At 39.3% G+C, this 12,147-nt stretch overlaps 1 protein-coding gene across 3 annotated transcripts in view; it reads right to left on the bottom strand.

Annotated features, from left to right (window-relative positions):
- Window positions 1–245: 245 nt before the first annotated feature.
- The window catches only part of SEMA3D (semaphorin 3D), a 144,076-nt gene continuing 132,174 nt past the window's right edge, over window positions 246–12,147 (bottom strand). For all 3 annotated transcript variants that reach the window (XM_048958908.1, XM_048958899.1, XM_048958914.1), the window contains exon 18: window positions 246–6,433. In XM_048958908.1, coding sequence (XP_048814865.1) covers window positions 6,020–6,433 — 414 coding nt within the window. In that variant the 3' untranslated portion in view covers window positions 246–6,019. The remainder of the gene's footprint in view (window positions 6,434–12,147) is intronic.

Here is a 12,147-nt window from a genome sequence, read left to right as displayed (position 1 = left end):
TTTACAAATACAAAAAGGCAAACTGAACTACATAGAAAGGAAAGGATGAGAATAGGGAAAGGGAATGAAAAGACAGGGAAAGGGGAAAAGGGAAAGGGGAGGGAAATGGGAAATGGGAAATGCGAGGGAAGGGAAGGGAAGGGAAGGGAAGGGAAGGGAAGGGAAGGGAAGGGAAGGGAAGGGAAGGGAAGGGAAGGGAAGGGAAGGGAAGGGAAGGGAAGGGAAGGGAAGGGAAGGGAAGGGAAGGGAAGGGAAGGGAAGGGAAGGGAAGGGAAGGGAAGGGAAGGCAAGGCAAGGCAAGGCAAGGCAAGGCAAGGCAAGGCAAGGGAAGGGAAGGCAAGGCAAGGGAAGGCAAGGGAAGGCAAGGCAAGGGAAGGCAAGGGAAGGCAAGGCAAGGCAAGGCAAGGCAAGGGAAGGCAAGGCAAGGCAAGGCATGGCAAGGCAAGGCAAGGCAAGGCAAGGAGTTATTCTGTATCTTATAGAATATGAAGAATCTTATGCTTTAAAGAACAAAATACTTTGATTTTAAATTGAGCACTCACATACGTAAAAAGCAAAAGGAGAGCTCTAATTAACAGTCCCAAAGATCTCATTTGTAAATGCAAGACCATCTGGTCTCTAATTTACCTCACAGTATTTGGTTTACATCTGCAGCTGAATGCAAAAGCTGATGCTTGGGAAAGTCATTGTCTGAAGGCAAATTGTGATACTTTGGGGTGGTAGGGTGGTTTATAAGCCAAAGAAATACCAGATCCTGCAATATTTCTCCACACAGAGGCAGTTACCTGACACAGAAGTCTCTCAGAGGCAGGAGACAACGAGTTTAAGTCATGGGAAGGAAAATCAAATAACTAAATAGGTTACTCCAAAAGTAATTTCTCTTGTTTATTATCTTAGGGCAGTGAGGTACTGAAACAGGTCACCTTGCGTTCTGATGGATACCTCGTCCCTGGAGATGTCCTTGGCAACCCGATCCAGTTGTGGTGTCCTGTTCATTGCTGGGAAGTTGGACTAGATGTCCCTCAGACGTCCTTTCCAACTCTAAGAATTCCATGATTCAATGAATTATTTCAATAGAAACTACAACAGATTGGAAGAGCACAATAACACTTTTTCTTAGAGCAAATTCTCAGCTACAAAACACTATTTGTCAACATTGCTGCTGCCATTAGCTATACATTTCTTCCAGGAATTAACGGCAGCTTGCATGCCGCACTCCTAACAAACTGCATCAGTGGTGGTGACCCAGTGTAGCAGCTGCTAGTGCTGAAAACACAGCACCCACCACCTCACTGTGCTCACATCCACTGTTTGGTCTCCATAAATATTCAGCAAGTGTCGATGAATGTCAATGGATGTCATTTTTTCCACATGGAGGAGCTGAATGACACACCTTTGCTCCATACACACTTCCCTGTCAGGTGTCATTTAGTCACACGTGCTTTTTTTTTTTCCAGTCTAGTGTTCACTAGACTGGAATTATTTACAAGCCTTGAAAACTGGATTACAGTCACAAAGAATGTCACATTACCTAGTTATAGAAGCCTAGTGCAGGGTAATATTAGCAACACGATGATAAAATATTACAATAGAGATCATTTAAGATTTTTAAAATGTAACAAAATATTAGAGAGACAGGTGGGCTTAATTTTCTATTCATGCAGATATCATTCCTCAGATCTTCATTCCTCAATTACAAGAACTAGGCAAATACATGGCTCAGGACAGCACACAGCTTTGGCTCTTTGACTACTAGACTGGAACTACGGTATAATCTCCCTAGACCATGATTCAATTTCAGTAGGCTTTTTATTTTCGCTTTCAGTGGAAGCCAATCTGAATCTTAACACTTGAAAATCACATTTGTCTTTTGCAATCACCCTCTGTTAAAAAATGAACATAACACATTTGTGTATGTCCTGCTATACACATATGCTCATATAAAAAGACTTTAGTAAAATCAATTTGCTTTAGTTGTTATTAAATGTTGAGACATTATTATGAGACACATGGGCTCATTATGTGAATAACTGAGCAGTAATAACAAGCAGTAGTTAGTTATCTGAAATATTAAATGTAGATCAATACCTGTAATGGTTAGATTAAATGCTTCATAGCCTTTTAACTGTAGGGATTTTCTGATCTCAGAAGCATGTGAAGATGCAGCCTTTATCCTAATTACTTCATTATGAGTGACATGAGAACCAGATCCAAAGCCTACTTATGAATTGGAAAGAATTCAGGTTCTGAGATATCTCAAGCTAGAGTAGGTTTAACTGCTTTAAGAGAAAAGTATTTGCTTATGGCATGAAAACACATTCACACCTGTTGTCGGAACAGTTTCCAGTAATTCAACTTGTTTATCACTATAAGTGTTAATACTTTATTCCTTTTTCTGCTAATCACATTTTCTGTTTTATTTTAACTGGCTACAAGATCTCTACAGAGCTTAGAGCCCTGTTGGGCTTTAAAGATTATGTCAGTTTTCAGTATTTTTATAACTAGAGCTCACATTGTGCTGGTTATTCTAGAAAACTGTTTAAAACCACTGCAGTCAAGCACTGGCCATCTTCTGAAGCAGCGTCAGTGGCAATGTTTTGTTGAAAGAAAGATAATTTATTAATAATTGGACTCCTGGTTGAATACATTTGTAAACAAATATCCATGTTGTATCATATGCACTAAGGGATCTGTTTAAAAACTACAGTGGAGGCAACTTTTTTTCCACCATGGACCAAAACTTTGTTTAACTTCACTTTTATTGAGCTCTTGCAGGAGGCAAGGCTCTGTTTCAATTTAACTATGAGCCTGGTGTGGCTCATAGTACTGCTCAGAGCAGCCCAACAGATCTCCAAATCATCACTTTGAATTTTAGGCAGGTTTTGGTTTTAGCCCTTAACTATACACAAGATTAACTTTTCTGAAAAGATCATTTCTGATCCTCTGATGGTCTAGTTTCTGGATGAGTTAATCCTCTGCACCTCAGTCTGGGACCTCAGTTTGCAGAAAAAATAAAGCATGGCTCCTCCTGGGTTTGCATTACAGAATCCTGCCTAACAAAACCTGTCTTCAGCAGTGATCACTGATTGATCCTGCTCACCCCCTGATCCCCAACATCCTTTGGCCACCTTGCGCATATAAAATCTACTGAGCATAAGAAGCTGTGCTAGCCCTGACAGCTTTAGGGCACATCTTATCCAGTGTATCAAAACACAGACTTTTATCTGTGCAACATTATTAAATATTTTCCCTGGAGTGGCATGAACCCAGTACAGCCAACTGCTTTGGAGGATATTGAATTTTTCCCCCATAATGGAAGTGTCCTTATATCTCTCTTGGGGTTTTATGCTACCCAGACTGATGAGGTCATTTCTTTAAAAAGAATCTCATTGCAACAACATTTGAAATAAAAGAAATGAAAGTTGTTTTTTAAGGGTAATAACATTTTAATTCAAGCATTAAAATCTACTGCTCCCAGCACTGAGAAATTAGTCATTCAGGATTTCTACTAAAGTCAGCGTGGGGGTTTCATTCGTAGAATACATGCCCCCAGTCATATCTAAACATAAATTAAGTGATTTAGTTTTCATGGAGGAGAAAAAATAACATGGAAGAGAGGAACTGATTTGATTTTAAATAAACATGAGATGACAGTTGTCTGAAATGCCATAATTAAAGTACTGTGTCACTGCTGGAGAGAAGAGTAGGCTCTTTGTCAATCCATGTAAACCTAGACCATGTGTTATTCCATAGTCTTGCTGTGATTCCACACATTTAATTAATGTTTGAGTCAGAGAAATGGGACTTAATGGACTGATAAAAATCTAATAATAATTGCACAGGTTCTGTATTATGACATCACAAAATTCCAGCCAAGAATATTTGAGTATCCCAGCCATAGGGTTCTTTACATTTAGTAGTTTTATAGCACCCCAAACCTCCTTTTAGTCTTAATCAGCCTTTAAATCAAGGTGCTCAAAATGATGAGCCTCCCGTGTTGCAAAAGTGTCAGAAAAAAGTTCTGGGCAGGTGTTCAAAGTAGTGTACTCCTGGGTAGTGTCTTCAGCATCAGTCTCTCTGCTAATTAAAAGTCTTGAGATGAGAAATTCCCTCTTCCTCACAGACATGTTTTATAATATTAGCACTCAGTCCTATACACTATCAAAGCATTGCATGCATGCTATCTAATTTTTCCTAATTAACTCATATATAATCTCCTTTTTTTTAAAAAAAGTATCTAAAATTAATGACATACAGTATCACCGGCTTTTATACAACACATGCAAATGCAACTTTCAGGTGTAACAGGAAGCGTGGGTAAACTGAGATTCCTTTCTGAGGTCTGATGCACATGTTGCCATGTCTGACTTTCAACAGAAAAGAAATGAACAGTGATGAAAATGGTATATACATAGTTATCAACCCAGGACTAAATGCATACGCAAACATCAACATGGGTAAAGGAGAACCTACAATTTCCTGAGCAGTGTTCTCAGTTTCTTAATGAGGTGCTCACCAATTACATGGGTTTCCCACAGACTTTGCTCTCCAGATCGGTAGAATGCATGAGAAATGAGTAAAGTCTGTCATTTTGGTATCCATCAAAGCTCTCCTCCATGTGAAGAAGTGGTTAATTTGCCATTTCACACTCAAAAAGGCATGAAAGGAAAAATGGAGGGGTTTAGCTGGAAGAGGAGAGAGGGGGGCTGTGACTTATGAGAAAAGACAGTAGGCCTGATTTTGAGCTTGTGTTTGTTACTGCATATCAGGAATAAATTCAGTGAAACCGTGATGATGTCAACTAGATAAGAATAAGGACACGGTTTTTTGTTTATGTGAAAAGATTTACACTGTTACAACCAAAATACAAACTGAGGCACAAGGAACACTTTACAAATGGAATCATAGTACATAGCATATTTCTAACTTACAAGTTTTATTTACACATGGACATCTCTTGTTTTATTTATTTATAATAAAAGTATCAATTCCAACAAGGCAAATTTTCAACTTAAAAATACATAAGACCTTTGGGAGAAAATCCCAAAGAATACACACATCTGAGGAATGTCAGCTCTGTGTCAAGAGCACTGGTCTCAGTTACTAAATATCTTCCCTCATCGTCTTTTGTTTTAGCATTCTTGTTGTCTTTTATTTTTCTTTTCCTTTGCATAAAATGAGGCTAGCAAAGGGCCAGAGATACAGCCAGTGAGCAACATTTAGAGATATGAGAGAGGCATAGGCAAGAATCCCATTATTTGTTAATAGGATTTGTGCACATACCTCCCACACACCACTTAGGAAATTTACTCCCAAGCATCTCAGTGGCAGTTTCAATTAGAGTCAACATTTCATTTCAGCAGATGGACTGCAAACTGATGGCTATCAAACTCAAATGAATAAGGCTTGATAATTTCCCTCTCTTAAACTATGATTATGCTTTCATTTTTTTTTTTTTAATGGGAAAAATCAGCGTTGTCCCTAAGCCAGTACTTAATTTGATTTTTTGCTGAGCCCCTATGTGCTAGCAAACCCCACCCCTGTGCCTGTATAGAAGCCCAATGGGTAAATTAGTGGGTATTTTTGCAGATCTGTCACACATTTCTACCATGCTTCTTATTAAGAAAGATGCCAAAGAACTACAAATACATCTGCCCTCTCCTGAAATGGAGCTATGTCTGGGGTGGAACGTGGCAGCAGATATTAACATGGGAACACGGATACTAAATCCTATGTGAAAATTATGCAGAAAGTGGAGAACACAGCTCATGTAGCCTCAGGCTATCCAGATTAGCTCAAAGTGTACATCTTTTCTTTTTAATGAAAGCATTTGGAATTATTGCCTGGTGGGTGGCTCTCCAATAAGGTATCAAACCCCATTGTACATTCATGTACAAATTAATAGCAATGATGAGTTATTTCAATAAGAAGCAGTACTAATTCATAGGCAAGATGCACAAAACCAAAACACAGTATTTTTTTCATGGAAAGTGTCCTTTCTTTAAATAGTGTTTGCAAACTATGTGGATGGTGGCCTGGCTGGCTCATGATGCCTTCGGTTTCGCTTTTTTTTCATCTCCTGCACATGCTTCCATTTGGCACCGCCTTTGTTTCGCTGTCGCCGTTTCTCCCGGTGCCACATCTGTTCACAGTACTCATCCAGGCTAAAGCTGGGACTGCTGACAAGTTGGATATAGTCCTTGTACCTCAGCCGGGACTCTGTCAGCAAATCCCTCACCCGACCCTCCTCATCCTCAGTTTTCTGGGTGCTTTCCATTTGCCCATTCTCAATGACGTTTAAATTCAGCTTCACAATGGTGTGGATGAAGGTGTGCTCCTGGGCTTTGCAGAAATAGGCTCCTGCATCCCTTCTTTGCAAGCTGCGGATCAGCAGCCCGTGCTCTGTTTTGATGATCCTTTCGTCTGCCTTCAGCTGTGGGGTTGGACAGAGAAGAGTGTGATACATTAATGTCATCACCAAACCCAGAACACATATTCAGAGCAATACAAAAGTGGAGGCAAGGTAGAGTTGGTACAAAGCACACCCATCCCATGATGAGATCCTCAATTTCTGAGTTTCTGCTACTTACTACATCACCTGCATCATTGACATTTCAGCATGCAGTATTAAAAGATAAATGCTGTACAACTGAAAGGACAGACAGTAGCACTCATCACACCAGAATGCAATAGATAGGCTGTATTCTCCATGGAAGAGCAGATGTGTAGCACCATAAATCCCATTTTTTTTTTTAACTTTTTTTAAACTTTTTTTTTTTTTTTTTTTTTTTTCCCAAAGTGTCTGTAATAATCCCAGTATAGGAGGGTGCTTGTATACCTGGAATAATCTGAGATACTATTGCACTGAAAACAACTACCACTGCTGATTTTTAAAATGAAATGCTTCAATATTCTGATCAACCCAATCTAGCTGTAGATGTCTCTGTTCGTTGCAGGGGAGCTAGACTTGATGAGCTTTAAAGGTCCCTTCCAACTCAAATGATTGTGAGTCTGAATCTCTGATTCTATAATTTTTATCTTCATCAGCTGCAATTTATAAAAGGAAGCCAATCCTATCTCTAACTCACTATGACATGACTAAAAGTTCCCAGTTAGTTTAGATGACAACAACCCAGTGCAATTCTAAGATCCATGAAGAAGAACCTTACGGGGGGGAAGGGGGAGGGAGGGGGGGGAAGAAAAGAAAAAAAAAAGAGCTCAAGGCTGTTAACGTAGACATGCAGTTTCATTTACAAATGCAAGTATTTCCAAAAACATAACGCAGTATGACATGTTATAAAATAAGGTGCCCCTTAGAGTAATAACACTGTAAGTTAAGTGATATATCTGTGATCTGAAAATGATTTCCAAAATAACCTAACTCTGAACTAAGCTAAACTAGTGAAATAAAATAAATAAATAAGGTGAAAAACAGGATGGAGCACCGGGCACCAAAGTATTTTTGCAGCTGGGGAACACAGAAGATAAGTGCTTTGCCAAAGATCATACGAAGATTAGTATCAGAGGTAGAGGCTGAAAGCAGAGTTCCAACTCCCAGTGTCCAACACCTTTGAAAACGACTGTGTTCCACCAGAGCTTTCGCCACTCGATGTGCTGCTGCCGCACAGAGGCCGCAGCCCACAACTACACCAAAGGTGCCACTTGCTCATCCTGCAGCAAAACCGGAGCCCTGAGCAGAGCCTCAGCGCTGCCGGTGGTATTGTTATGATGTAGAAAAACTCCATAAGACTGAGTACTGGATTTAAAAAGCTGGGTGGGGGCAGAGAGAACCAACAAAGAATCTGGAAAATTTCCCAGAGTGCACATCTGACCCTCCAGCAAACTTCAGAAGATGAAGATCATGGAGGCATAAAGATGACTAAATTAGATTTATTCACAGTGGGTAAGCTACACACTGTTTCTTTATGTAAAAAATCTGCACATGATTCTCTCCTCTACTCCATGGGAAAAAATGTATTTATACATATGATTCTCCATCTGTTATGATTCTAACTCAGTGGTACTTTTTCGTAACAGGGTCTCTCGGAGCAAAGAGAAGGCTGAGATGACCTCCCAGGGCTTTTTGCTTTTCTATTTTCTAATATTCTATTATAAGAACTCTGGAAGGATTAAAGTCTTTCAGAGACCATTTCAAGATAGGCAGAAAAAGTGATACACGTGTATCTAAATGAGACATCCGCATAGTAAGAATTTTCTGTGCAAGCCTGCATCAGCTACAACTGTCTTCAGAAATCTTTAGTTTAGGTCGGTAGGTAAGTAGGAGGTAGATATGTAAGTAAGTAGACAGATATAGGCCTGACTGCATCAGAGAGAAAAAAATCAAACACTATGAAAGCCAGTATTAGAACAAATCTTTAGTTGCCTATTCCTGTGGCCAAGTATTGTTTGGCCCCTGTCACCAGCTGATGGTGTTGGGTCTACCCTGAGCTTTAGATCCTTTGTTTGTAAATTGGATATAATCATGACTACTGGCACCAGCAGGGTGGAATCATGCTAATTTCTGCAAATTCCTGGAAAACAGATTATTTTCTGACAACAGGTGCTGCATGAGCACAAACCATTTTTGATTTACTACACTGAGTTTCAAGCAGAGAAATCATGGTAAAGACAAAAGAGCAGACACAGAAGACAGTAGGGAAGCAAACTAGAATAGAACATTTTTCCACCCGGAGAAGCTACAGCATAGAGCAGAGACTTCAATTTTATCAGATGGTTATATATATCCCAAGTAAATGTACTCTCCTTACAGTTACAGTAAAAACAGGAGCATAAAAGGAATAAATGAACCCAAGAATAAGTAGCTGTAGGCAGAAATATGTCTAGGACAGGTGATTCTTTGTTGTGCTGTACTCCAGGAAGAGAAACAGGAGCAGCAGCCAGGAGGAAGTAATTGGATTGGCTGTTGAAATATGGCAAGGAAGCCACTCTTTTCTTTTGTCCAGACTTCTTATCAACAATGGAAAATCATACAGATCTCTACTTGAGGAATTTAAAGAAAAAGATGGAAAAGTGAAGGTAATTGGAAGACATTTGGGTTTCATAAAGCTTTGTGAAAAGACCCAGTTCCCACATTGTCTGAGTGAAAACAGGACAGATCTCTTTGAGCTCAGGGCTCAATGCAATTGCAGCAGTAGCATCTGCCTGTCGAGGCTCTGCCAGTATTGTAGTCTAGAGTGCCTTGACAGCTGTGCACCTCCTACCTTTGGAAGTGCTCCAGCTGGCTCTTTTGGCTGGCTGGGCACCAGGCCAAAGAGCCCTTGATAGTGCTTTGCCTATTTGCAGTGAAAGGAAGCCAGAATAATGGTAGATCTAGACTTGAAAATATGACTGGACCCCCAAGTCCAGCACCCTGCTACTCGTGACTGTTTACCATTTGTGTAATGGCCATCCCTTTCAAGTTGTAAATGTATTAACTGATGGAGTTGTGCCCCCCTGCATTGGGATACTGTAGAGAAAGCTAAGAGTCTGAATTGGTTGTGTCCCTTAATCCCAGCCCATCAGGAATCCTATTTTTAATGAAGCAGCATTCTTACACAATGTCCTATGTTAACCTTGGATATTGATTTATGGTGACTGTCACCTTCTTTTCTGGGCCTTCATTGTTCATTCCTTTCTTATCCTCTGGTAGGATGAAATTAGGGCTCTGATTTCACACGTATTGAGCAACACTTCATTATTGTTTTCCCTCTCACTTCACTTTTTGGTATCCTGTTTATGTTGTTTTACCCATAGGTTCAGAACTTTTCCTGTCTTTCCTCTCTACTTTTTCCCCCATAGGGCTCTGGAGTTTCATAAACACCTGGCATTTCATTATTTGGTAGTAGATCTTTAACCTTTCGCTTGAATGCTTAATGTGCTCTTTGGTTTCTGAGCTATAGATGTAAAACATATTTTATTAAATTTTGAGAAGGGTAAAAAGACTAGTTAGATAAAATACATCATTTTATTTTGGTCAACTCTGGATCCATTTTTCCCCCCAGATATGTTATAATCAATTGCTCTCCTTAAATATTTATAAGTAGGGTTTAACAATTCAGAAGCACAAAGGCTTTGTTCATAAAAGCTTGCTGACATGCTTAAATTTGAGCATACAATAAAAATTAAACAGGAGATAAATAGTTTTGTTCGATAGGGAACCAGTTGTAAACCACAAAAATGAAGCAATTGATTACTATTAACTTCCTTTTCTTAGTAGATTTTCTTAGCAGATTTTTGACTGTATTTTGACGGTAAATTGTATATGGTAAACAGTTTTCTTAAAACCACACTAAATAAAGTATAGCACATGCTATATATACCGGCAATATTTGACAAAGGAAAAATATTTCCATGCAAATCAAATACTCAATTTTCACAAACTGATTTAACAATAGAAGAAAAACAGGCATTGCCAATAATGATGGCAAATCTTTAAACAATCAGTAAGTTGGAAAACAACCAAGGATTTGAAAGTGCTGTGGCACCAGCTTAGGTCAATGCCTTTTGTCCTTTGCTAATGATGTGTTTAGATAGCTCCCTCTTTACAAATAATTCACATGTCAACTCCTTCACAGTTAAAACACTGCACCTGTCTGGGAGAAGAAAGTGGCTTCAAAGCCTGCCTTCCCTCATTAATCACCATGTAAAAAAATGTTCGAGGTAAAGCTGGTCTAATCATGGGTTAGCAGCAATCCCTGAACTAATTGAGAGGAGGAGAAAAGAAATTAAGGAACATTTGCTGAGAATTCGCATTTGACTTTGTTTTCCTATTGTCTTCCTCATCCTTCCATTTGACTGGAAATAACGATCACTGTTTTTGGTGGAATCATTATTTTATGTAACTTTATTTCTCTTTTCCTGGTAAACTAATCATATAATTCCAACACAGCTGATAATTTCTCTATTTTTTTTTTTAACATCTCTTTTTATTTACTTAGAAGCCACAGGAAAAATGATGAGGGTGCTGTTGGTACAATGACAAGATGGAAACACGAGTCCTATTATTCTCAAGATGATGTTAATTTCTCATTCTAAGACTAATTTTTAAACTCTTATTCCCCAGTATATTCAAATCAAAGCAGAAATATCATTTTATATAGCAGTTCAGATTAACATCTTTTTTCTCCTTTAGGAAACTGTCAAAAATATTAGTCTTACTTAAAAATCTCAAGGTATTATAAAAAAAATTTTAAAAAGCCACGCAAATGAGTCATAATAAAATAAAATAGCGAAAGCTTGAGAGTTATAATTAGTCCCTAGTCTGCAGAATAAATTTATTTTCTCTCTCTCTTGATCTGTTTCTTATCAACCCAAGACTTAAGTGCATGTCTGCTGCACAAACACAGCACTGAACTTCATTTCTCTGACAGAGGGTACTACTGGAAACCCACATCTTGGTGCTTGTTCTCTTCCTTACTCAGCTACTGTTTGACTTCTAGGCTTTAAGACTGACAATGAATCTATGGCCTTTCACCACAAGATGCTGCTGAGCAGATGTGTCACAATGAAACCCACAATCATCATGATGCAACAATCTCCAGCCATACAAAGATATGGAAACTTATGCCTCATTCACCAATGTACACCCACTAAGGTCAAGTGAACAGGACACAGATCCCAAGTAACCTGAAAAATAGCTTAGTCTGGCTAAAATGTGGAATGGAAACATTGCATGGGTAGCCAAGTCACACTCTTGTGCCTCACTAGATGTCTTGTCCAAGGGTGGGTCACACTCATGTACCTGTCAAAACATCAGATGGTTGTTAAGCTGTGTCTGTCAGGAAAAACACAGCCCAGTTGGTGGGGTAGAGATACAGGAAAGAGTGAGAACTGCTGAAGAAGAAGATGGAAGTTTTTTCTGCCTTTTGGTGGATTTATTTTCATTCCCGGTAATGAAAGGAGGAGGAAAGAGAGAGCTAAAAGTGATCCATGTCTATTCTGTCACTTCAGACCATATGGTTTGCTCTGTCCCCTGCGTGGAAGCACAGCAGCTTGGCAGGCCTGGAGCCCCACGAGGCTCGGAGTGAAGGCCAGCCTAAAGCAGGAGGTCTAATAGTTTCCAGAGCCACAGGGCACCAAAACTAATGGCTTTGCAGGGAGTCTTGCACTTGTTTTTTCTAGTCCTGACACCTATTATGTACCTAATGC

Source organism: Lagopus muta, chromosome 1 (assembly GCF_023343835.1).
Source record: "Lagopus muta isolate bLagMut1 chromosome 1, bLagMut1 primary, whole genome shotgun sequence".
In the NCBI taxonomy this organism is placed as follows: domain Eukaryota; kingdom Metazoa; phylum Chordata; class Aves; order Galliformes; family Phasianidae; genus Lagopus; species Lagopus muta.
The sequence above is the reverse complement of the archived record's forward strand: the minus strand, read 5'-3'. Positions and strand labels throughout refer to the sequence as shown.